Source organism: Thunnus albacares, chromosome 8 (genome assembly GCF_914725855.1).
Source record: "Thunnus albacares chromosome 8, fThuAlb1.1, whole genome shotgun sequence".
NCBI lineage: Eukaryota > Metazoa > Chordata > Actinopteri > Scombriformes > Scombridae > Thunnus > Thunnus albacares.
Window position 1 is genome coordinate 589,460 of NC_058113.1, and position 27,947 is coordinate 617,406.

At 38.2% G+C, this 27,947-nt stretch overlaps 1 protein-coding gene across 1 annotated transcript; it reads right to left on the reverse strand.

Annotated features, from left to right (window-relative positions):
- Positions 1 to 1,482: 1,482 nt before the first annotated feature.
- LOC122987973 (sodium- and chloride-dependent transporter XTRP3-like) lies at positions 1,483 to 27,947 on the reverse strand. Its single transcript, XM_044360031.1, has 11 exons — positions 27,698 to 27,947; positions 13,543 to 13,683; positions 12,445 to 12,536; positions 12,097 to 12,324; positions 8,375 to 8,485; positions 7,110 to 7,351; positions 6,742 to 6,904; positions 4,577 to 4,778; positions 3,351 to 3,510; positions 3,016 to 3,181; positions 1,483 to 1,867 (listed from the first exon to the last, which is right to left on the reverse strand). Exons 1-11 carry the CDS (start codon positions 27,819 to 27,821, stop codon positions 1,700 to 1,702), a joined length of 1,797 nt encoding a protein of 598 aa, XP_044215966.1. The 5' UTR covers positions 27,822 to 27,947; the 3' UTR covers positions 1,483 to 1,699.

The window sequence follows — 27,947 nt, forward strand, 5'->3', positions numbered from 1 at the left end:
TCTGTGGCATAGACCACCGACAAACACACACAGAGTTAGATTACTGCTAATGATAGGTTAGATACAAATGATGACACTTTTCATTAGATTTTAATTTGATATCAAACTAGATTTAATGGCATCTTGTTAATGGCATGCAGTGTCTATGGTAGTCGGAGGTTACTAATAGAACATTTCACCAATGGCACAAAGAAACAAAAGTCATATATTTCTTGAGTGATCATCAGATGACACACATATCTACAGTATGTACACATTTTATATTACATATTTGAGGGCATACAAGCACAGATATCAGTATTAAAATTATATTTGGCACAATAGATCTGCTGCTGGTTCATACAAGTGTCATTATGTGCTCTCTGTTTAAAATACATCTCTTATAGAGGAAGTATGATAGCAGGCGCCAGCCCTTTAAAACAGATATAAACCTAGTTATCAAAAATACTTTATATGTAGGAAAAACTGAATTTGTACAGCCTTCTTACAAAGAGCACACATATAAATCCACTGACCAGACAACTCAAAACAAGCAATTATTAGATGACTATTTAACAACCTACATCTTCAATTCATCAGTCTATTATTAAGTCCAACATCTTATTTTCTCCCCCCCAAAAAATCTGCCAATGTGGTTTGATATTTTTTTGCAAACTTGAATTTTAGAATTTCTTTTTCTAGAATTTGTCAGTAGCCTACTACTGATTTAAACTGCCTCCTTTTCTCATGTTTCAAAATACTGACACTCATTTTTAGAAAATTCCTAAACACAGGGGAAACTGCAATAACAAGTGCTACTAGTCCCAGTAGTGCTGGACTTTCTATAATCCTATTTCTGGACTATAATCCCATTGTGGGATTTTGTATTTCTACAAAAAAACTTGACTTTACCCTGAATTACCCCCCCCCCCCCCCCCCCACACACACACACACACACTGAACATATTAATACATATTAATATTTAAGGCTGAACATGAAACAACTAAGGCATTTTTGCAGTGTATAAGATATGAAAAAAATTACAGACATAAACACTACTTCTCATAACTCATTGAGTAAACTACGTATCTACATACATTCATCATATTATGACCGTCTAGTAAACTAGTGTCATACGACATATTATGACAACCATATTTGCTGTAAATGTTTGGAAATTAAACAAACTATATCTACACTAATAACATGTTCCACAGTTGAACTGTGGAAAATGCGATCTGAATTACTTTCACTCTATGTGGAATGTGAGGAATCTCTTTCAATGTACAGAGTATTGATGTGACTTAAACACTGAGAGAAATTATACAATACATATACATGTAAGAGTATTGTTAAGGCTCATGATTTTTTGTTTTTTAATGGTTTTCACTGAAAAAACCCACATTAAAAAAGGAGCAAAAAGGTTTGACCTGATTTTTATGTGGATTTGATATCCCTGTCTTCAAGTTTTGTGTGTGTGTGTGTGTGAGTGTGTGTGTGTGTGTGTGTGTGTGTGTGTGTGTGTGTGTGTGTGTGTGTGTGTGTGTGTGTGTGTGTGAAAGTGTGGACAAAGACAACTATTTTCCATTGTCCCTTGTTATAAGTGAGAAGTGAAGGAGTGTTGTGTGTTCAACTGGAGGACAGAGATGTGTGCCCAGGAAGGCAAGTGATGGTCAGAGGTTAGTCTCAGTAAATGTGTGCTCTGTCATAACCTGCTCACTAAGCAGATACTGTGCTGACAGTACGCTGCCTCTTGTGATGGCCATGTTTCCTCTTCCTGCAGTACACAGACAGAGCTGTGAGGGGAACACAGCTGACTGACGACACCAGCAGCAGCCCAATGAAGACTTGACCAAAAACAGGATACTCGGTCACCACTGACTTTCCCTGAAAAAACAGGTACAGTTACTGCCTCCAGAAAAAAATCATTTCTTGAATTTGGTTCCCATCAGTCAGTCACTTTGGGCTGCAACCACATAAAGCCATTTATGTGTCTTAGGACTACATTGTGTTTTGAACATTTTGAGACACTGTTCTAGGCTCTGAGGGAACATATCACCAGATAAACAACTTGTTAGTGTCAAAAAAAGAAAAAAGTTTTAAAGCCTGTTCAGGTTTCCTGGATTGGTTGGACAAGTCCTCACTTGACCCACAAACTTAGATCTTAGTTAGCTCACACTGGTGATTTACTGAATCTGGTTGCACAAATCAAATTTAAATTTCTTGTGATGACTTACACCTGTCGGACTCGTTACACAACAAAGAAACATATGGAATGGCAAGAATTTTGCAGAAGAGAAAATAAAAGTAAAATAAATAAATTCTAAACTAAAATAAAATGAAAATACAATGAAGCACTTTAACTCATTAATCAGCAATAATATATAATCAATGTACGCAGCCCATCTAGATCTGTCACATCACCAAAGTCTCTAAGCCAGTACAGTTCCTCACCAATACCAAACACCAATACTTATAACACAAAGCTGCTTGGCTTCTTCACAAATTTAAGTATCAAGTCCACATACGTAAACCATAAAATAGCTTGTTTGTCTGCTTGTTTTTGTTGATGCATACCAGTCAGTGAAGGCTTTCATTGTTGATGTAGACTTTTGTATCAGTGTCAATCTGCTGGCTTAAAGCTACGTCAAAAGCCACAAAAGTAATCATAGCCATTGTCCTGTACATTTTAAAGTTAAACATGGTCTTCTATTACCTAAGGTTATTAATCATATAGCCTTGAGGTAATGTTGTGTAACAATAAGACTGAACTAATGCTCTTTGTACCCTTTCAGTTCTCTATGATGCTGGTTACCATGTTTGAGTATTAAGAAAGAGTCTTGTCTGATCCCTGTCAGCTGATTACAAACAGTCTGATGGCAGGGATTATATTGTTACATACACATTACATATATATATATATATATATAAGGAGTAGCTTTGTGGTATCCTCTTATTGGGCATGACATTTGCTTAGGTGATGTGAGCGTGACACTGGATGTAATATGATATTGAAAGAGATTGAGCTGGCTCACCAGCTCTTTGTTCCATGCTTGGTAGGTGGGTGTCCCTCCCTGGATGTAGTTGATGATGTAGAAGATGAAGAGGGCGATGAGGAGAAGGGGACTAACTCCTGTCCACATGATCTTCCAGTACCAGTGGGGACGATGACCAAGCATGTCTTCTATGTCTTTTTCAAATCTAAAATGAACAGATAAAAGCACAACAATAATCTCATTCTATATAGTTTGCATAAGAGTGCTGATTATTTTATACTTTACACATTTGGCACTAGCCACTAGTAGAGCCAAGACAAAAGCTGACCTGAAGGTAAACAATTGTGGTGACCACCACACATAAATACACAAACCTTTTGATTCCATAGATGTAACTGACAGTTATGACCTCAATTAGTACGATGAAGAGCAGGGAGAAAGTGGCTCCATAGTCGTTGAACATGGTAAACCAGTAATTCCCTGATGTGGTGGTGAAGCCCAGGCCAAGCAGCAAACAGAACAAACACACTAAACCTGCAAGCAAAACACAGTACTCAGTCACAATACCCATTCATTCATTCAATTAGTAACCTTTAACATTCACTACATAGCAACACGTACTATGTGGCAGTGACCTGCAGACAAACCCTGCCGTCTGACCGATATCATAAGGAATTCTCACCTTAATCAAATGCTAGTAAAACTCATGAACGTAAACAGTTTAGTGTCTGGCTGCACAAGTCAAGTCAAATCAATTTTATTAATATAGTCCAATATCACATATCACAAATTTGGCTCAGTGATGGGAGAAAACCGATAAATTCACCTGTTCTGCCAAAAGGAGCATCTCATAAATCCAGACACAAATGCAAGCAATTCCCCCTGATAAACACAGAACCTCTTTATAGATTTTTGGATTCTGTAAGCAACTTTTCGAAAAGTAAATGCTAGTGAGTTCTAGCAGGGACCCCTGGCGGGTGTAGAGTCATTGCACATTTTTCCCCACTAGGGAATCCCAAGTACCAACTTTGAATGCATTCCGCTAACGATCCAAATAAGGGCACGTTCAGAATAAATTGAATCATTCTGACAGAAATTCCTTTCAATTTGAAAGTGGGGGTTGAAAACTTAATCTGGTCACAAGATAAAATCTGTAAAGTAAATATTCTATTATTATTACTATTACTTTCTGTTTTTGTACAAGCTAACTCAGTTGAGTGAAGTCATAAATATTCCTCTAGAGAGACATGTCAGTCCTCCATAGTTTCCCATCTTTGACCAGGTGATCTTTACAAGTTAAGGAAAGACAAAGCTCATATAAATTCAATAACTTTACTAGTATTATATTCTGATGAAACTGATATTACAGCAAAGCTCATATTCAATAGTTTTCCAATTGAGGATAGTTAGATTTGGTGCTGATCTTTAATGTGGAGTGTGTAAACAGGACACATAATCAGATTTTGTTTGTAACCAGAACCAGTATGAATAGCACCAATATGGCTATAGTTTAAAAGGCCTATATAATCCTCTGGGACAGGCTGATGTCCACAAGGATGATGATGGCAAAATGTTCAATCAACATCATCCTGGATCTTACCGTTGAACATCTCATTGCTCATGCGGGATATGACCTTGAAGTCTCGTAGCGGGGTGATGATGGCAGTGATATTGCCCAACATGCTGCCCATTCCCAGCAGCAGAAGCATGAAGAAGTACAGCACTGACCACAGCTGAGACAACGGCATGTTCTTAATGGCTTCACTGTACACTATGAAGGCCAGACCTGTCCCCTCTACTGCCTGAAACAGATGAGACAAAGGAAGAAACACAGACAGAGAGAGTTCATTCATACAAGGGATTATGACTCTGATCTATTTGTTGCATGAGTTTACTGCATTCAGATGGCTTTTACTACAAAGTAAAGGTGACAAATGGCAAGAGTTAGCACACATCACTCAAACCACATTCCGGGACTACTGTCAAGGGACAAATAAGTTAAATTGGTGGTAATTTAATGTCATAATGTTTAATATAATTTTTCTAGAGGGCTGTGTTAACAGCTGTAACAGCTGTTTCTTGCATAAGGCCCATTGTTAGTGGTAAGGCTCTGACAAACAAGAATGAGTGTTAATTCATTCTTCATTCACCAATACTCATAAATTATTCCACTTATTGTAGCTCTCAACAGAAAACTATTATTCACAACTCTACAGAAATGGGGATTCAGACACTTAAAGGTATGCTCTATATACTTTGGCTACCACCACATCGACTGAGATACTATCACAAGTTTCACTTTACAGTGGGGTGCAGGGTGGTGGGTAATGCGGGCTAGAGAAGGCTAAGCCCTCCTTAAATTCAGAGTCGGACTGGCCAATGGCACACTGGGAGAAATCCCCAATCACTATGTGGGTCGCTTGAGCAGCCCATTAAATGAAACTAGAAGAGTGAGTGTGCCACTTTTGTAGTTGGCCCAGCAGCAGCTTCAGCTAGAGTAACCAACCTCAACCAACTCAATGCATTCTGGACAGATACTAAACACCCAATACTGGCATTTTCAAAAAATAATAATTAACAAAGCTGCACAGTATCCTTATTCAGTTCTAAGACCTCACTATTAGTGCCCGTCTACGTTCCCCATGCCACAGTGCTGGTTCTTTGCCCAGGGGTCCTGGTCTGGCCTGGCCAAGACCTTAATACATTGATGTCTTCATTATTTTTGGCCTTGTTCACCTAAGCTGAGTGAGTGGGTATACATGTTTGTACTGTTTGTATATGTTCTATGGATAATAAATAAATATTGTACATGTCTCTGTCATCTATGCATGTATATATGTATGTGTAAGTAGTACATACCTGTGCATGTTGTATATGTGTGCATGTAGGAGGTATTTGCCTGCATGCATTTTTAATTATTTTTTTACATTTTGTTATGGTTTTTGTCAAGGTGGGTTGGATTTGCTTTTTTGCCGACAGTCTACACACAATAACTCATAGTGTGTGTGGCTTTGGTCCATTTTACATGGGGAGTAGCGTGTACGAAGGGTGGGGGTGGTTTCTAGCCCATTGTATATGCATATGTGCATGGTATGTTGTATGTATATATAATTTGTTTCCCATTTTTTTAAAACTGTATTATGTTTTTTATATGTTTTTGACTGATCCAGAACTTTCATCCATTTTGTTACATTATTTGTCTCAATAAAAAATAAATTAAAAAAATCTTGGGTGGACAAAAAGTCTTAATAATAAAGGAGCCACCACTCTTGTTTGCGTTGGCCATTTGTGGATAAATATGTGCACTCACCATCTCTTAATTCTTCTGTCTGAGCCAGTGTTATTATTTTAACCTCGAGTTTCATTAAAACCAAATGAAGGGGCGCCCTGGTGGTGTTTGGGTTTAAGGCACTGACCACAAGCTGTTATTGAGTCCACTCAACATATTTGTTGCACATTATCCCACATGTCTGTTCTGTTTCATGTCATGCCAAATGAATTCTTATTCAGACAAAAAATACAACAAAAGAAGTTTGTCCTTAAACCACCTAATTCCTAGTTAGGTTGTATTGCCTTCTAACAATGAATTTCCTTAACACAGTGCTTTACACTTCTTGCTTCTTCCAGTGCTTTTCTTACATAAATCAATGAAAACTCACTCTATGACAATATATATATATATATATATATATATATATATATATGTGTGTGTGTGTGTGTGTGTGTGTGTGTGTGTGTGTGTTTATTGTATTGTTTTATACATACAGTGTCCAATTCACTCTCTAGGTCACAGTTTTCCAGTTTGTTGGCGAGTTCAGCAAACTGCTGCGGGTATGTTGTGTTTAGTTTCTCAATCCACTCAAAGACATTGTCCAAAGTGATGCTATCCTCTGCTAGACTAAAGGCATTCAGCAGCAGCAAGCGCGTCCTGGAAGAGGAAATAAAATGACTGTTACATGAAGAGTACACTATATTAACCCTGACTTTCACCCATAACATTAAACACTTGCAATTACTTTACTACTTCCTGAGTATAGTTCAGTACCACATCAGTATCTAACCTTAACCCTGTGTCCTGCTACTCTGCATTTAGTGTGCACTCATTTATTCACATGAGCACAAAACGCACGCACCTTTCTAGGCAGTCCTCGTAGTTGACGGTGGCCTTGAACCCATAGATGGCAAAGGTGACAATGCTGGCAAAGATGGAGGTTCCGCTGTTGATAAGGGAAACAACGATGGCCTGGCGCTCAAAGTTGTTGTTGTACTGGTTGTAGCTGGCAAAAGCTATGAGTGACCCGAAACCCAAACCCAGAGAGAAAAAGATCTGAGTGGCTGCATTGATCCATGTAGTTGGGTCAGCAAGCTGTTCCATCTAAAATCAGAAAAAGGCACATGCACATATGGGCACAGGTACACACACACACACACACACACACACACACACACACACACACACACACACACACACACACACACACACACACACGGCACATGTAAGCCCAAAACAATTCTGCAGAGGCTTTTCAGGTGAAAAGCACCTGCTGGATGTCATAGTAAGGCATACATACATAAGCATAATAAGGTGATTCATGCGCTGTTAGGGTTCATAGCCTGTATGTTATTTAAGACAGAAACTGCAAACACTCAGTGGATTATTCTACTTGTAAAATGGGCTCTTGCCACGTTTTGAAAAATAATTTACTAGTGCTTTGGAGCAGAACACTATTTAAATAGAAACTTTATGTTGGAAAATGTCAACAAACTCCACTGTGCAGACATCACAAGAAGCCTAAAAATAATGTATGGCCAGAATCAAGCATCAGAATCAGAATAAGGGTTATTGCCAGGTAAGTTTGCGCATACAAGGAACTTGCCTTGGTGTTGTGGTGCATAACAATCTACAAGGTAAATACCTATACAAAGTAAGAAAAAAAACAAGTACCACAAGTCAAAAACTCATAAATGAAGTAAACAGAACTTTACAATAAGAATATGTAAAATAAATTTAAAACTGAAAAGAGCTGCAGAGTTTGAAATGAAGAGAATGGAAAATGTTTATAGTATAAATAGTATATGCAAATACTAACAAATACGGTATTGCATTAATATAATCCACCATGCTAGATGTAGTGGGTTCACAGATGTGCAGATAATGCTATTTTTACGTCAATGTAATGTGTAGTGTCCATGGGCAGGATAAAGTCCATGTCAGTAGGTGTCTTGTTGATGAGGCCAGCTGCAGTCGTGGTCCTTGCCATGGCATAAACCACATACGGCAAGTATCTTATACTTCTACTATTAATACACAATACAGAGAGTCAGGAGTTTGTAAGGTAAACCCTAGGCTGTAATACTAGGCACCCATATGGCTATTGCCAAATCAACTCAACCTTACCTTGGGTGTGAACATGTATTTGACACCATTGATGGCACCATGAAGAGTGACACCCCGGATCAGGTAGATAAAGAGGACCACATAGGGAAATGTGGCTGTGAAATACACCACCTACAGATGGAGCAAAACAGCATGTTATGGTCAAAGTTCAAATATAAGAGTGAATTCGTGATGATGGAGTGGTTTGTTGGACAACTTCATCAACCAGTCATATCCCCACAATTCGCCCTCTAATCTGGACAAAAGAAAAACACCTGCATGATACACAATTTTTTAAATGTCCATTTTCAGTTAGCTGGTTGGATGTTCAGGGTGTTCAGGTTCATGAAATATGTAAACAATTAGTTTGTACATGATTGTATGACCAAAGACCTTTTATATGATTAACAAATATATATGTTATATTAACCATAGGTGCCTCAGCAATGAAGCAAGTGGAGCAAATGCACCCCCATTATTAATTTAAGGGGAGCAAAGTTGTGGTTTTGATACCCCACTTGAAAAAAAAAAAGAAAAGAAAAGCCCCTGCAATCAGATAATTATATTTAAACAGCCAATATCAATGATCATTTTACTATTTTCAGCAACTGACAAAAATAAGTAATAACAAATCACACATTTTTGAACCACCCTGTCACTGATCATTGCCACTGCATGCTTTGGTTGTCGATCCACACAGGAGTCTGACTATTTACAAAGGTTAGAAACATGCCATTTAGCTTAACTGTGATCACTGACTGAAAATAAACATAGGAAAAGATAGGCTAGCATGTACTGAATGAACCTGCTTGACTCCCACTGACTCCAGCCAAACTTTAAATCAGCTAAAAGTAGGATTGTACTGTCGCCGAAATGCCGAACCGATTGAACATCAATCTAACTCTTAACTAAGCTAACTTTGCTAGCAGCTGAGCTCTGAAACGCTGGGAGCATGTCCGCTGAACATGCTGAAACTGCGCCCCCAACTGAACAGTCAAAGCCTCTGAACTTAACTACACTCAGGCTGAACTCCCTTAAAAATATACAATTTAAAATAGGCCTTGTTTGTGGGTTTAAGACAATCAACATGGATAAAAATAAAGTAACGCTAGGAGCCAGTGTTTAATTTGGCACCTGTTTTGTTGGTAAATGTGGACTTATTTCAGTAAAAATGTGACTTAAATGAGTAGTTAACAAGCAATCCATCACCAATGATAGTTATGTTAAAATGTTGTTTTTATCAGTGAAATTTGGTTACAACATTACTCACTTCTTTGTAAAAGTGATGGCGAAGGGCAAGATATAGCAGCCGCAGGAGTATGTCTGTAGTGACGGCAAAGGCACCGGAGTAGCATCCGCAACGCAGCCTGAGACAGCAAGGGTGAGACTGGACAGAGAGGCAGAGGGCCTACACAGGCACAACTCCAACAGCAGTGCCACATGAGCAGCGGGTGATGAATAATATCTTTTTGGTGGACTGGAGCTTTAACACCGACTCTACCCGTCAAGGGACGCTTCAGCTGGGTTTGAAATAACTCCTTGAACTCCTGTTGACCGAAAATGGCCCCATTCACAAGTAACAGCTAACACTACACCAGCATCTATCATTATGATTATGGGCTGCAACCTCATGATTTTTACGGAAACATGGCTTAACACCAGCGTGCCTGATAGTGCCATTGAGCTACTGGGCTGCTACATCCTCAGGGCAGATACAACAGCTAATGACTCCGGTAAAACCATAGGGGTGTGGGGAACTGTGCATTTATATTAACAAAGCTTGGTGCTCGGACAATGCCGTTAATGAGAGGCACTGCTCTGCTAACCTTGAATATCTCATAGTTAAGTGTAGACCTTTCTATCTTTCCAGAGAGTTTACATGTACTGTTGTGACTGGAGCATACATAAGGATGCTAACGTTAAGCTTGCAATGGAAGTATTGCATGCTGCCACTAATGAACAACAGACTAGACAAACAGCCGATGCCAAGGTGCTCTAGTTCTTATATAGTGTTTGGGGGGGGGGGGCATGATAATCACCCCTCATTTTAGACACGCCCAAAAAACTCTGAACACAGAAATGATGAAAAACAGATTAATGGTCTAACTCCACAATTCAGTACTACATAGTACTAAACACTACACGTGGCTCTTAACATGACTGCTAACTCTCATGCACTGACCATGAGACTCATGCAATTGACACTTCACAAGGCGTCATGCACACATCCATTTTCTCACACAGTAAAAAACAAATTGTCAAAGACAGAGAGAAGGAAAAGAGGTCATTGACAGGGCACGGGCAGAGAAGACAGAGCAGCACAGCGCAACAGCAGCACTATGCAGCAGCAAGATATTCAGACCATCAGGGGGAAAGTGAGAAATATACACAAATCTCTTATGTTGTAATTTATTCACATGCATGCTGCTCAGAGTAATCTCAGTCGGCAACACAGCATCTCTCCCTCCTCTTGCACCATGTAAATGCAGGCAGGAGTGAGAGTAAATTACTATGGTTACGGAGAAGCTCTGTGTCTCTGTTGCTCTGAAACTTTCTTGCAATAGACATTTTAAGATAAATAATGTTTTTATAAATATAATTTTAAATATGAAATAGCCATTCTTCCTGTCCTGATCCACCCAATTATATACTGTTCTTAATGCATTTTAGCACCTTCAATCTAACTAATCTAGACTAGTGCAGGAGGCTGTTTCTTGACTTAATCCAAGAGGTTAGGTGGTGTAGAAATTAGGGATGTGCACAGAGTCCAGTATTTGTATTTGTATCTATATTTGTTGAGGCAGCAAAATTATTTATATATGTATTTGTATTTGATTAAAAGTGGAAATAGGTGTAATGTAATAGGTGCTTTTATTACTCTTTTAATTTTAGGATATTAAAGTGTTTAAAAAAGTGTTTATGAATACACTAGCTTATGAAGTCTCCGGGTCTCGAACTTGAGTCTCCAAGATCATAGATCACTGCGCTGACTACTGAGTTAAACTGAATGCATTACCAACATGCAGACAGACCTCTACTTATTTATACACTTATAACACAGAGACAGCACAGCGTGTAATGTGTAGAGAAGAACTTCGAAGGCGATTCTTGCTTTACACTTTCCATTTACTGCCTATTTTTTACACCCTCACAGGAGAAGGGGAACAACAGCTTATGGGTAGTCCCATGAGAGCACTTTGCTTGTGTCAGTAGCTCAGCTTTATCTCTGGGGAACACCCCCAACTCCGGGAGTGATGTCCAAAGGAAATGTGTGTCATGTAGCAGGTGGATGTGACTCCCCTTGTTGAGACCTTCTGATACACCTAACAGCGGAGCAGATAAGAGAGCCTGAGATAGCGATGTAACCGACCTGCACGCTGGTATTTGACATATTTTATTTTTCTTCCTGAAAACACATCATTTTTGAAATATTTGTACAAAATAAATGTTCATAAAAAATCCACTATTTGTACTTTGCTGAATAAAATATTTGGATTCGGGCACACCCCTAGTAGAAATTCAGGAAATTGTATTTATTATTTTTTCTGGGGGAGGACCCCCAGACCCCTCTGCCAATTATGTATCTTTCCAAGTTTGCTCCCCCATTTTAAAACATAACCCGGCATCCATGATATTTACATTCCAGAAAATATTGATAAAATATATCTGTTATCATATCAAAAGTTTGTTCTGATTTATATATTTAATTATATATTGCCCCCTTTAATTTTTCCCTCTCTTACCTTACCAGTTGACTTCACTCCTCGGACAATGAACAGGTAGGTAATCACCCAGGCAAGCAGGAGGCACAATGCCTGGCCTGTATGAATGCCTCCATTCTCTTCAATAGAAGAGGAGATGTCCAGTGTTTCCCTGTAGAAGAAGTACTGAGTGGGTGTAGCCCTTTGACACTCCTCTATAGGTGCTGTCCGGTTGGAATTGATCGGGCACTCTGCCCAGGGAAGGACTGACTAAAAATGAACACAATACAGTATAGGTTTGTCATCTTAGTGTTCAAATGAGGTCCAATATTTTGTGTATATGTATCTGCTTTTGAAAAAATTCCAGTAATTTGTTAATAAGCAGCTCACTTGAAATGAATGAAAGAGGTACCAGAAACTCCATGCATTGATGATGTTGTAATAGAGACACAGATAGAGGGATGTCACAACACTAGCAAGACCTAAAACAAGAGGATTATACAAAAAATACATTAAAAAGCATTACGAAATGTGTTTCCCATTTTACATATCCTACATTCACCTTTTAATCTGTAATGCTGCCAAGTCATATGTGAGTCAAAGCTCTATGACCTAGAAATCAAGTCCCATTTTTTTGAGTTAGTCCAAAAAATTCAAGTAAAAAGAGAAAGATTCCAGATGAAGGCAACAATGTTTAATTGATTAGCATTAGCAAAGTTTAATATGTTAGCATGCTAACATTGACTAATTGGCACTAAACACTAATTGCAGCTGAGGCTGATGGTAATTTAATTAATTCGCAGGTATTTAGTTATAAAACTAGTACTGGACAAGTACTGGTCCTTGATGAAAAGTCAAGGGATCATCAAAGTCATTATATCTGTTGCAAATGCCATGGCAATTTATCCAATTGTTTGTAGAGTCCATCAACTCTATCAAATAATAATATAAAAAAAAACAATATAACCAAGTCTTTGGAAATCATCGCCTGGGAACCATTAATGTCTGTACAAATTTTGTGCCAATCCACAGATGTTGAGATGCATCACTGAGTACGTGAAAACTTTAACCTGCTGGTGGTGAAAGAGGAAAGGGCTGATCACTGAAGTCAATACAATTTTCACTCTGAACCACAAATGGTGTAATACATATGACTGTATGCTACAGCAGACTCAACATCATGTTTTTTGGTGACCAGTTCAAACAAGATTTGAACTGATGTTGGAGTTTTTAGAGGGCAAATTCAGTGAATAACAATAAAAACAGCAATGATTAAAGTCTCAAAAAGTAAATATAATCTTGTGTGTATGTTCTTTCCTATCTGGTTAAATATTTTACATTACTTTCTACCACTTTTGGACAAACCTTAAAACTCTGGCATCTCTGGCAAGGTAAGCAAATGGTTTCCAACCTTGGAGGTACAACCCCTTGAATTTATTTCGTAACTGCCACGGGTGATCGTTGAACACTCATTGAGTCAGCACTTACCCACACCACCCAAATAAGGACTGATGGCAGTCCAGGCCCTGATGCTACCCAGACGCATCTTCTGACCAATGGCAAGCTCCATGTAGAATAAGGGCACCCCCTCCAGAAACAGCATGATAAAATATGGAATCAAGAACCCCCCTGAAGGTGGAAATAAAAACACAAATAAATCAAAACCTCTGAGTTTCAAGTATAACAATAATAACAATACCTTTTATTTATAGAATGCTTTTCAAGATGCTCAAAGATGCAGTCTGGAGTATTGCCCTACACCAAGAAGCTAGCCTCAGCATTTGTCTAGTCTCTATATGGGGGGTAAAATATTTAGGAGCAAAGAATGCATTTTGTATCCAGCTCCCACAGGTTCTCTAAAAGACTCAGTAAATCACATGTATTATACAATGAGTTACCAATTCATTAGCTAAACCGGTAACACTTTATAATAAGGGTACAAATTATATACTATAAGTAATGCTTAACTAATGCTTGACTCATGATAATTTAATGCATGAATTAATGCAGGATGTCTCATGAATACCTGTTGCTCACCATTAACAAATGATCAAGTCACCGACTTTATGTGATTAGTTCACACTTAATAGATCATTAGTTAAGGAATGTTAATGCACTTCATACATTAATTGATATGTGACCAAATTAGCTGGATTTCTCTTATATAAAAGTTTATTTCTGGACCATACATTTGTTCAGCTTTATATTTCTATGAGAATAGACCCAATCATATTTCTGACACATTTACAACATAGTGGATGGAACATGAGTTGGTAAATGGTAAATGGACTGTACTTGTATAGCGCCTTTCTAGTCTTCGAACCACTCAAAGAGCTTTTTACACTACCTGTCACATTCACCCATTCACACATTCCGCTGAATGAGTACAGGGGCTACCATACATGGTCCCAACCTGCCCATCAGAGGGAACTAACCATTTAAACACATTCATACACAGATGGCAAAGCCATCAGGGGCCATTTGGGGTTCAGTATCTTGCCAAAGGACACTTCGACGTGCAGATTGGAGGAGCCAGTAATCGAACCACTGATCTTTAGTGGACGACCCACTCTACCTTCTGAGCCAAAGCCACAGTTGGGTTTGTTTTTTTTATATATATTTTTTTATTGTATTTGTGTTGTGTTTGTGGAGTGTAGCACGGTAGAGAAAGAGGCGCTAAAACCAAAATCATCTAGCAGGTATATTGGCAAATTAGAGGGGAATGATCAGACATGTTTAAGCTCAACAGAAGTGCTGTGGGCCCACCCAATAAACTCAGTGAGAAAGACACATTAAGTGTTAATCATTACTTAATCATTACTTCACATGAGGTCACCATTACTTACTTGACTTATGTCCCCACAAGTAAAGTCATGTTGTGATTCTCATTTTTAAATGGTTACTTAACGAACATTCACTAATGTTCTAAGTTTTTGCTTCTTTAAATTCTTCACATAGAAATTACTTCATTATCTGTTCACTAATTTGTATCCCCTTGAAAACTGAATATTCAGCAAAAGCCTGTCATCCAAATAAAGTACTTTTTTTAAAAATGATGCAATGATGCATGATTTATTAACAACAAATGTTTATCAACACACAGACACAGACACAGCTGAGTGGCTTGCTGTTTGCTTGTTTATTCAAAGTTTATTAATTTTAAATGTGTCACATGTCCAAATTGCAGCAAAAGAGCGTCTGTCTCCACAGTATATTGCCATGTTGAGTGTTTGATATTTGTTTGTTTGTGCTTCAGAGCATAACCGCCATGAAACAATCAGAAAATAACGTATTTCTGTCATTATCAGGATTTCTCTCTCTGAGAAAGTTTTCCACCGCTGTCCCTCCTCACCAGCCTGTCTCTCTGTCGCTCCCTCATCCTCTCAGCTTTCTCGCCCTCTCTCTCTCTTTTTCTCGTCTTTTTTAAAATGAGTTGGTAAACCCACAACAAAGACTAACATTTAACATTATCAAACAAAGAGAGATGTCCTCCTCTCAGATCTCTCATGGCAGGGTTGTCCAGTTGTGATCCTGACAAAGCAAAGCAAAGCGGCTCACTGATCGCTTGTTTATTCCAAGCTTATTAATATTAAATGTGTCATATGTTCAAGTTGCACCAAATTGCACTCCCTTGTGTCCCCAACAATACACCCACCAAGTGTGAAGTAGATCGGATGAACATAAAACATAAACAACACACAAACATACATACATACATACATAAAGACAGAGACAGAGATTCCTTGCTTTATATAGAGAGACTAGTGCAGTGCCCATTCAAAACATGCTTGTTTGGAACGGGCCAATTTCTCAATACCTAGAGAGAAAAGTGCCTGTCCCCTAAATGCCTCTCATGCAGACTATTGGTAGACACTACAATTTACTGATGCTCCCTAGACGCCTGAGATGCAGGCTATCGGTAGACACTACAATTTACTAATGGAGGGGTCGTCACAATCTGTATATATTTAATTAACTCTTGGCTGTTATATTTTGGTGTTAGTATGACATCCAGTATAATCTCATTGTTGAACTAAACTTAGCACAAAAAGTAAGGAAATTTGTGTTTGGTAGATTATTTCTTTGTTGTAACAATGCTTCTTGGCAATAAATCTTATGCAGTTGGAAAGCCTGTTTATTTCCCTTTTAAATGGTACCACATTTGTAAGGAACATGCATTTGTGGGATGAGCAGCAGAGCTGAGTATGTGGGTTGCACCCATGAAAAATTTGCCAAATCTTCTCTGTCAATGCCAAACAGCTTATTTTGCTGTTGCTATTGGCTCTTGTATTGAGCTGCAAATCAGGTGCCTGATTGGCAGCACCTGCTACAGTGGTCAGTAGGTGTCTGCTCCAAGAATTGCATGCCACTGATCTGGATAGGGCCCATGCGATAGGGCAACTTCAAGCTGGTGTTCTGCAAAACCAAGTTGCGGCATTATTTGGAGTGAGCCCTAGTACCATCTCCAAAGTGAAGGCCAAGTTCCATATATCGGGGAATGTCAGAGATTGGCCGCGAAGTGGGCATCCCAAGAAGACGACACCCCAAGAAGACCATTTCCTCGCCCTGTCAGCACTTAGGTACCATGGGCTGTCTTCTACAGGTTTGCAGTCAAGGTTTGCAGGACGATATTGCTGACAGCTCTCTGCCCAGACAATCTGGAACAGACTGCACGCAGCCAATCTCTGGTCATGATAGGGCTACCAGGAGGCCTGCCATGACTGCCCTTCACCGTCAGGCCCGTTTGCGCTGGTCTCGGCAACACGTGCACTGGAACCTGAACATGTGGAGGAACATTATGCTCAGCAATGAGTCCAGATTCTGCCTATGGCAGTTGGATCATAGGGTCAAAGTGTGGCAAAGACACGGAGAACACTATGCTGATTGCTGCACCGATAGAGTAACATCCTTTGGTGGAGGCAGTGTGATGGTGTGGGGCGGCATCTCCCTCACTGGAAAAATGAGGCATGTCATCATTGGAGGCAATCTCAATGCAGAGATTCTGCAACCATTGGCAATCCCATATCTCCACAGTCTGGGACCGAACTCTATCCTCCAAGATGACAACGCTCACCCCCACAGAGCGGGGTTTATCAGAGACTACCTCCAGAATTTGGGAGTGGAGAGGATGGAATGGCCTGCCAGCAGTCCTGACCTCAACCCCATCGAACACTCAGCTTGGGCGTGCTGTTTGTGCCAGAGTGATCAACACAACCACGTATGTGTTTACCTGTGGTTCATATCTGCAGTTAGTGTTAGCTTAATTGCTAATATTAGTGTAGCCTCTGCAAAGAGTGACCCCTGCTCTAAATGTTGAGACAGAAATAGCTAACCCATTTCAATTTTCAATTCTTGATGTGTGCTTGAGATTGCATTTTTTTCACATGTAGATGATCAGTAATATGTGTTTCCACTATGTCTGTCTCTCCCTAGACGTGTATGTAGGTGTATGATCTTTGGTAGACGCCATTGTGGCAAACAGCCACAAAGCTGATGTATTATCTTATGGGTGTATTCTCTTTGGTAGACGCAATTGTGGTGAACAGACACAACGCCAATGCATGCATCTTGTGCACAAATACTCTTTGGTAGAGGGGGTATGATGCCATTTACAGGCAACCAAATGAAACAGACTGTTACCTTGATTAAAATTACAGATTTCTCTGGGTTTGAAAATTGTTAGAAACATTTGGGATAATTTGAGTACATAGGTCAACAAAATATATAACATAGGTCTAGTTGTTTTTAGACATTTTAAGGCAGAGTAGTTACATATCATAGCTTTAACATATGACATTAAACTGTCATATGTGGTTGGTTTTGACATTGACTGTCAAAAGACCATTGAGACCATTATAATGTCATGAGACCATTATAATTGTATAATGACCTCAACTACAGTGGTACAATTTGAGCTAGACTAGTCCAAATTGTATCATGCCTTTTACTGACTGACCTCTCATTTACATAATAGAGGGGAAGGAAAAAAAAACATTTGTGTCATACATGTACCTTTTGACCTCCTAATTTTCAAATGATTTTATTTTACTTTTTATTTCTGTTGTTTTTATCAGAAGTAATCATTAAACTTAAAGGGGGCCTATTTTGCTCACTTCCAGTTCTGTATTTTTATTCTGGGAGTCTACTAGAGTATCGCTGCATCATTCGCAGTTTAAAAAACTCTTTTTTTATCTTTATGCAGCACCTCAGTTCAGTCTCTGTCTCTTAATAGGCAGTCTTAGCTCCTGTCTCTTTAAGGCCCCCCTCCTGATGAGCCCAATCTGTTCTGATTGACCACAGTGTTGCCAGATGTGAAATAATTATCATATTTGTATGATTATTTTTCCCTCTGTATAATGTACGATCAATGATGCCAAAAGTCCCATAATGTACCATAATTTGATCATTTTGTGACACTTAGTCGTAGTAGTTGTAATCAGTCTAGGCTATCTCATTTTAATTCATTTCCCAACACATCAGGATAGTAAAATATGGATCCTACATCTGTGTTTATGCATCTCTTCTAACATGCTTGTTCATCATCACAACAAGCATGATTGGCTGACTTGCTTATTTGAAGAGAGTTTGCACGAGCTATGCTTTTGATTTCAATGTTGGAACATTTTTATTTGAATGAGTCCTGAAAGACTACCCCCCTCCACGCATCACATAACTATGTCAGCAATTTAAATTTTTTATTAAAACAATGTGGCTAGATTTATAGGTAGTGTCAAAAAGTAATTTGTCTAAATAAATACATGTTTTCTGAAATTACACATTTACACCTATTTGTTCTTTTGATTATGACTTGTGTACAATAATTTTCCTCAAAATACGATAATTTTAAGCCTCTGGTATGATACTAATTGGCCAGCTTTTCAGAAGCCTACTGAGGGGCAGTCGTATCAGAGTCATGTTAAGTTACTGCTGATGATAACATAACATTTCCTGGGTTCCTGTTTCATATTAAAAGCTTTTAAATGACTAAATAATGGGAGACTTTTACTGTGAAGAATTTACAGGAAATGAAACATGCTCCTCACTAAATTCACAGAGCTTTGTTAGTGGTGCTAAACACCAGTTGGAACAAGGAGATATGGAGATATTTGGAGCTATTTGTTTAGCGGTTAGAAAGTTAGAAAGGGGGGGTATAGTACAAGCAGAAACAGCCACAGTGAGGTGTTTGATGAAGAGCTGGAGATGACCAGCACACCTCCAACAGGTTAATTACTTACTTTACTTTGCCGTGCATTGTAATGGAAAAACTCACAGCGTGCCAGCTCCACTCATGTCATGGCTCTGTGTGACTACTCAGAAAACAATGGAAAAATGCCATAATGTTAGCACAGAGCAGTGAACTTGCGTACTGTGTGTGGAGCAGATGACCATATAAGGAAATCCATCACAAGTTGATGTCAGCTTGTTGGATTGTTGGAAACTCAGCGTTCAGAGCAGTCTAAAGCTGGTGCTTCTTGCTCACAGAGATTACTTCTACATACTTTTACCTCATTATTTGACACTTTGGCTGCGTTTAATATGAATATCCGACATTGTATCATTATATATATGACTGAAAATAAGGAAAAACCTAATAGTCCCCTTTAAAGCAGAAAAGTTTAAATTATTTTAGTGATTTTGGCAGTTCTAAAGGTTCATGTGCATACAAAATTATACAAAACCTTTTAAATGTATTTATACATTTATTAGTGCCTAATAATTCAGAAGCATGAGGACAAGGCAACAAGTACACATAGTGACCTTACAGGTGTGTCTTTCACAGTGAAAAACGAGTAAATCACTCAGTACCAGAAGGTGGTGAATCTTGTTAGATCAGGTAAAAGCAAGACAGAGGCTAACTTGTGGGGCGGCTGTGGCTCAGGAGGTAGAGTGGGTCGTCCACTAATCGGAAGATCGGTGGTTCGATTCCTGGCTCCTCCAGTCCACATGCGGATGTGTCCTTGGGCAAGATACTTAACCCAATTGCTCCTGATGGCTGTGCCATCAGTGTATGAATGGGTGAATGTGATTTGTAGTGTAAAAGCGCTTTGAGTGGTCGGAAGCTATAAAAGTACAGTCCATTTAACTGGATCATGCATGTCGACTGTAACACCATAGTGAATCAAGCACCTATTGCAGAACTTGCTGCTGTAAACCCAGAGAAAAATTATATAAGATATAAGAATATGATATAAGAAAAACACTAAACAAGAATGGTAAATGGACTGTACTTGTATAGCGCCTTTCTAGTCTTCCGACCACTCAAAGAGCTATAAGTCACATTTACCCATTCACACACATTCATACGCTGATGGTAGGGGCTAACATGCAAGGTCCCAACCTGCCAATCAGAGGGAATCTAATCATTCACACACTGATAGCACAGCCATCAGGAGCCATTTGGGGTTCAGTATCTTGCCCAAGGACTTCAAGGAACTTCTACATGCAGACCATCAAACCACCAATCTTCCGATTAGTGGATGACTTGCTCTTCCTCCTGAGACATAGCCGTCCATAACAGTCTTGCTTCTTTTGCTAAGCTTTGCTACTCTTTTTGTGTTGGGGAACCCGAGACAAGCCTCAATGAGGATCAAAAAAAGAAGGATTTTCTTTTTGATATAATGTACATAATTTTTTTTTTTTCATCGCATAATGCCAGCAATATGCGATTGCTGGCATTTTGTTTCTGGCCTTACCTTACAGTACATACAGTACAGTAAAGTGTAAGTGATTTTTTGTCTTTATGTTGATAAATAGAACAGGCCACTAGCTATTTGTTAATAAAATGCATCATTTTGAAAAAAATGTGTTTTATTTGGTTGACATTTGATTTCTTTTGTTGAATATTCAGTTTTCAAAGGAATACAAATTAGTGAACAAATGATGAAATAATAGACTTAATGATGAATCAAGAATTAATATGTGAAAATTTTAAAACAAAAACTTCCTTTTAGTGAATGTTACCATTTACAAATGAGAATCACAACATGACTTTATTTGGGGGGAGACAAGTCAGGTAAGTAATGGTGACCTCATGTATGGTGTAATGATTAAGTAATGAGGAACATTTCACGTGTCTTTTACACTCAGTTGTCAATTTATTGGGTAGGTCTGAGGCACTTCTGTTGAACTTAAACATGTCTGATCATTCTCCTCTAATTTGTCAATTGTCAATTTACCTGCTAAATGATTTTGGTTTTAGTGCATCTTTCTCTACCGTGCTGCACTCCACTACTTTCAACAACAACACAAATATAATAATAGTAATAATAAAAAAAACCCAATAACTATGTTATAAATGTGTGAAAAATACCATTGGATCTATTCTCATAGAAATATGGAGCTATGTTTTTTTTTTTTATCAGAGAGGCTTAGCATATGCATGGTCCTCAAATAAACTTTTAGTAAGAGGAATCCAGGTAATTTGGTCGCATCAATTAATGTATGAAGTAACTGTGAATTAACATTCCTTAACTAAAGATCTATTAAGTGTGAACTAAGTTTGGCTGGCTTAGTTGATGGCTTGTTAAGAGTTCTGGGTTCTGTTTGGCTGAGGCATGCACAGACCTACTGGAAGTTGGGACTGGATATTGAGTTCTTTGTGGTTATGAATCAACTGACCAGCATAAGTGCTGAGATTTCTTTTTTATGTTTTAATTCTAACATGGAGGACCATGCAGAATGTTGCATTTCCTTTGGCAACTAGATGGCAACATAGGACTGCAAAAGACTGTTTCCACTAGCGGACCAAGTCCTGATTTCCAGGACTCGTGACTTGACTTGGGCTCGCACACTGATGACTCAGACTTGCGCACTGATGACACTTGAGCATTGACTGCATTCGGACTCGGAAGTTGAAGACGAGGACGAGACTTGTTAATTGATAAAGAAGTAATATATATCCGATTTTTTGCTGGTCAAATTTTCACATAGCCACACTTTGGTTCATGTCACACACACAGCAGCAGCTGCGGCGCAGACATTGTAGCCACACACACACAACATGCAGTCGCGCACACAGCGCACAGAAAGCCCATCTTGGAACTCGACTCAGACTCAACCTTAATGACTCGGACTCGGACTCAGGTAATGGGGACTCAGCTCGGACTCGACTTGGACTCGAGACTTAGTGACTAGACTACAACATTGCTCTGTACCGCCATCATCAAAACACCAAATGAGGGAATATCTTTTGCAAGAATGGTGTTTCATCCCTCCAGAGGAGTTCCAGAGACTTGCAGAATCAATGCCAAGGTGCACTGAAGCTGTCCTGGTGGCATGAAGTAACCTAACACCTTACTAAGACACTTTATGTTGGTTTTTCCTTTGATTTGTCACCCATCTGTACAAACATGTGGTACTTATACATAGACATTAAATCCCATGCAAGTAAAACATGTAATGAAAATACTATACTACACTGTTAATCACATGACTTGATTAACAAAGAGCATGTCTCATACATTTTGCATTGTATGTTCATACAGCATTCAAAGATACCTCCATAAAACCTAAAGCAAAGTAAACTATTGCCACACTGAGTGTAGAAAAGGCCCCCAACGTGTATTACAGTTGTTACATTGGAGGACAGTTTGGCTGGTTGAGTTGATGGCTTGTTAAGAGTTCTGGGTTCTATTTGGCTGAGGCGTACACAGACCTACTGGAAGTTGGGACAGGATATTGAGTCTTTCTGGTTAGGAATCAATTGACCAGCATAAATGCTGAGATTTCTTTTTTATGTTTTAATTCTAACATGGAGGACCATGCAGAATGTTGTGTTTCCTTTAACAACTAGGTGGCAACATAGGACTGCAAAAGACTGTTTCATCTGGTTTGTGTGGAGTGGAGATGACCTATATGGTTCATAATATGCAGTATTTAGTTAATCAGATGTTCTGTTCTGTTCTGAGAATTGTAATAAATATGTTTATTTGCACTTGCTATCAGTCATATTGTGTATAAATGCGAGTATTTTCTGAGCAATAGTATTTAACATTGGTTATTATATATTAATGGAATTAAGGAAAAAAAGAGTTGAATGTATTATGTTATTGTTTATTATATGTTTCAGAAACATAATCCTCATTGAAAATAAAAGACACTGACCCTATCCAATGCGTGGATTATTTTGCTTTCTGATCGACACCCTGTGCGAATGCCATTCCCTTCCTGAACTGGCATGTGTGTTTACCCTAATCTACACTCAGGATGTTTAATCTCATTTTGCATAATACTGAAAGATAATACTAATGGCATTAAAAAGTGTAGTATGCGGAAAACTAGAGGAAGAAGAAGAAAAAGAAATGATATAACTGAAATTGATAAAATGTAACATTTGATCAATACTGATCACTTGTTTTAGAAGAAATGCTAAACAGTAGAAAACAATATATACAAGGACTTTGTCTAAATTTAAGGTGGTCTAAAATCTGAAAAATTATTATTTAAATCAGGAACTAGCTGATCTGACCACACATTCGGTGCCACCTTTACTACATATACTATAGTCAGTACAATAGTTTTCGATATCCAGTGATAGGGACACTTTTTTTTTACCAGTCTGTAATTTCCAAATAACTGTCAAGAGACTTCCTGGACATTTTCTGTAATTTGGTAGTTTGCATAGAGAAAATGGAGACAATATTCAATGAACACACCTCCAATTAATTAATTCCATTCATTCAACTAAATGCTAGCCTTTTAGTCAGTACAAAGCAGGTCAGGTCAACATGAAAAATGTGATCATTTCAACAGGCAGCACATAGTTCAGTACAGTGCATACATATATACAGTATATGGAAAATTCCAATAGTAAATGAATGATGGCTGAATATTTACTTGGGTTTAAATGTAGAAGTTACATAGATTTTTACAGGAAATGTCACCGGAAATGACTAGCAAATTACAGACCCGTAAAATAAAGTATTAGACTACTGCTGAACATTGATTTTTTTCTTTTTATTTGGGCTGCTGACTAATTATTACCCAGCAACAAATTTAGGTGTTTTACCTTCAATAACTGGAGGTGAACATCGTTAATATGCGCTTTATAATTAAAAACATTTCCCTTGGAGCTCTATGGTATTGTGAACATATTTTATCATTGGTCAGTAAAATTTGAAAACCTCAACAGTTTAAAATGATCATTATTTTGTTGTAGTATTTTCCATGAACCCCAGCCACTGTCAAAGCCTCATGTGAGCAATTGCTGAATATAGCTTGTCATATTACAGTATTTTTCACTTGCTGTTTCTGTGCACAAAATGATTTGACTTTTTGTTTGTTTAGTTGTCCCCATCCAACTGTGAGAGCAGGCTGTCACATGTTGTCACTGCCTTCCTGCTTGAAAGTTACACATCCAGGACAGCAGGCCTGGGCTGACCATTGGAAGCATCGGGACAATTTTCGATGGCCTGCCTGATTCGTCTGCTGATTGGCCTGGGGTGTCAGGCCAGTGTCAAAACACAAAATTAATAAGGTAAATCATAGCAAAAACAACACAAGACAACCACATTCATTCACATCTGTAGGCATGCAGTCCCCCCTCCCTTTCATCTCTTTTGACCTGATGGTAAGATCCATGCATATTGTGACACATGATTGGTCCAACGCACGTATCCTCCTGCATCAACAACATCATCGACTGCAAACTTTCCAGTCTGTGCACAGAACACAGTGATGCAGGGTTTTTCCTAGTATTATAACACTTTGGCACAGCACCTAAGTGTTTTTTTCCAGTACCTAAGCCAAATGAACGCACAAAAACTATGCTGAGAATTCTCTACCACGTTCTGGTGTAAGTTATGGTTACACTAGCTTCTCTGTCCTCTCCTCTGCTCTCTGTGTTTGACCGAGGGTGGGGCTCACACACACACACACACACACAAACACAGTGAAGTGAAGATCACATTTTACTTGAGTTGACGACAGTTACGCTTATTACTGTAAGCACAATAAAACCATCACAAGTAAGAAGCCAATATGTAATTAATCAAACCACCTGCTCAACAAGCATAAATATATAGAAACATGATATTTTCAACTGTTTTGCCCGCAGTGTCCCACCCACTGCCAGTATGTTTTATACAACCAAAGTAAGCTGGTCATGCTCATAGCTAATTGTTATGAACAAGCTAAAACGAAAACTGTCTGTATATAGTCTAGCTGTTAAGTTTAGTTTGTAATGTGGTGTTATATTAAAATTTGTCAAATTCTTGTAAACTTAGCTACTGGCAGAGACGGCACCTCTCCTCTCTCTACCAGCGGTACCTGCAGCAGCGAATCACATCAACAGCAGAGGGAGGAAGACAGAGGACAGGAGGAAAGACTGATACTGACTGATGTCTGTGTTCTTCATCCTTTCTAAAGTTCACTCAGTATTTTGATGTCAGGAATATTTTTTGTTTGCTGACATGTTAGATTTGTTTCCAGTGAGATATTGTTGTAAACATTACTGTTGCTGCTCTAGAAAGAATATCTAGTTTTATTTAAAATATAAATCACTTGTAATCCTGTTCTGAATGTATTATTTTTAAAAAATGATAATTTAAAAAAATCTTTAGTGATTAAAAAGAACCATTAAAAGTATTGATAAAGATAAAAGATAAAGATAAAATTCTAACTATACCCATCCCTACTCTATAGGTGTCAGGCACACAGTGCACCATAAAAACAAAACAAAACAAAACTATATAAAATATAATATAAAATAAAATATATAGTAATAATATTATTGTAAAATGATATGAAAATGCATACTTTTTGTTCAAATAACATCAAAATTTATTTTTTTTATGCCTGCTCTTGCTGTGTTGCTGACTCAAGTATTATTCTGCATGTAGCTTAATATGATGATGTCAGTCATTTTAATTTTGTAGTTGTGATGTTGCTGTTGTAACTGGGAGATGAAAAAAGAGCACTTTCATGATCCACTTTGAAGATTTAGCAGTGTGGAAACTTAACTGTGTATGCTAATTTAAAAAGTAGCCTACATATGTGGAAGGTTAATAATAATCATGCAGGTTTATGTCTCGGTCGGGATTATTTGTGTTTGGGTCCGGATCCGGACCAGAGTCTGCCCATTGAGTAACCCTAGTCTATGAGGTGGCCTGGGTAGGTGTGAGATTCCCGGCCTGAATTTTTGTCCCAGTCCAGCCCTGCAGGACAGTAATCACAGTAGATGTGTGCTCATTGTTAAGTGATCTGTACATAGGAAAAATAAAGACATAACAATTCTCCCATCGACCCACATTATATCTACTTTGTACAATTTTATGATTTGTTTCATCAAGATCTCTGCCAAAGCCCCCGTTTATCTTACTGTTTTTATCTTTATGGTTCTGCCACGAAGGAATGGGGAGGAAAAAGTATAAAAGAACTTCATTGTCATTTATATAAAATATTATTTTTTTGTGATCAACAGGTACAGCATATCTGCCCTTTATCAGCTGTATTTACTTGTGTTATCCTTCTTGGTACACATGTACTGAGAGCAGAACTAACAAAATATTACTTTGGCACCTTTTGTACTTTTTTTTGGATAAAAAGTAAAATACCAGTATTGTACTATGAGTGTAATTTGGAACAAATAGTGCTTTAAAGAAACAAAATCAAATTTTCAAAGAAGTGGTTAGAACATAGGACAATAATATCATCAACTCTCATTGTGTAAATAGCAATGAACATCTTTGTGGTGAACAATTGTGCAACAAGTTTAGTTTAATGTATTCCTCCTTGTGGAGAAATAATTAAACTTTATAGTTTAATATAGTATAATATTATAGTTCAATATAGCAGGTGACTATATTACAATACAAATATTGTATTAAAAATATTGTGTTTTAATTAATAAACAAAGCTGCCATCCTTGAGGTGTACAAGCAGATAATCTTTTCCAGACCAAATTTACTGCTGAATCTCCAGAAAACCAGAATTCTAATCACAGACTATCATTTTCCTTTTTCAGTTTTATTTTTCGTACATAATTTTTCTCTTGTCATGTTTGTGTTGCCTTTAATGATATTTTGTTATTGTGTTACAAGTGTGTATTGTCTCTTATCACTTCACTCTACTACATGGTGTTTTAGGAGCAGTAAGTGTAAAGCCTGTACAGAGGCTACAGACTGTATAACTCTCTACTCATTCATTCTGGTTTATGACCTGCAATTAGTTTATTGCCAGTTTCAACTTTGAGTCAACTGACTGTTTAACAATAACTCATTCAGTCTGATAAGGTTCGTTTGGAAATTTACAGCCCATCTGTATGATCTGTATGATATAGGAAACAAGTCAATAAACAGTATTCTATATATTCTATTTTATCATGTAAATAGCGCTTTGGAAAAAGAATTTTTTCATGTAAAAGCAGAAACTACCCGAGGATAATACTACATTATTTACACTGACACAATACAATACAATGCACCCGTATAATAAGATAACCCTAAATGCGTGGAATATAAAAGTGAATGGAAAATGCTTGTAATGCAGGTCCAGCTGTCTAACAGAATCAACCATGATGAAATAGTCTCCCTATTTAAAATGGACTTTGTGTAGGCTATATCTGTTGGCGCCTCACAAGCACGCTATTTGAAGGCACAGATCTGGTTAAAAACGACCGTTATGTAAGTGGTCTAGAGTGACTTACCTCCACCGTGCATTTGACAGAGATATGGAAACCGCCACACGTTTCCCAGTCCGACTGCATATGATACACATGCCAGCATAAACTGCATGGGGTTGTCCCAGTTGGGCCTTGCATCTTTTTCCATGTCTGCGTGAACGTTTCCAGATTGTTTCTCAACGAGTCAATAAAACAATAACGTCGTGGAGTCAGTGCGCAGTGTGTTACCGTGCGTCCTGTCAGCCTTTTATAAGCTCACCGTGATTGTAACGTG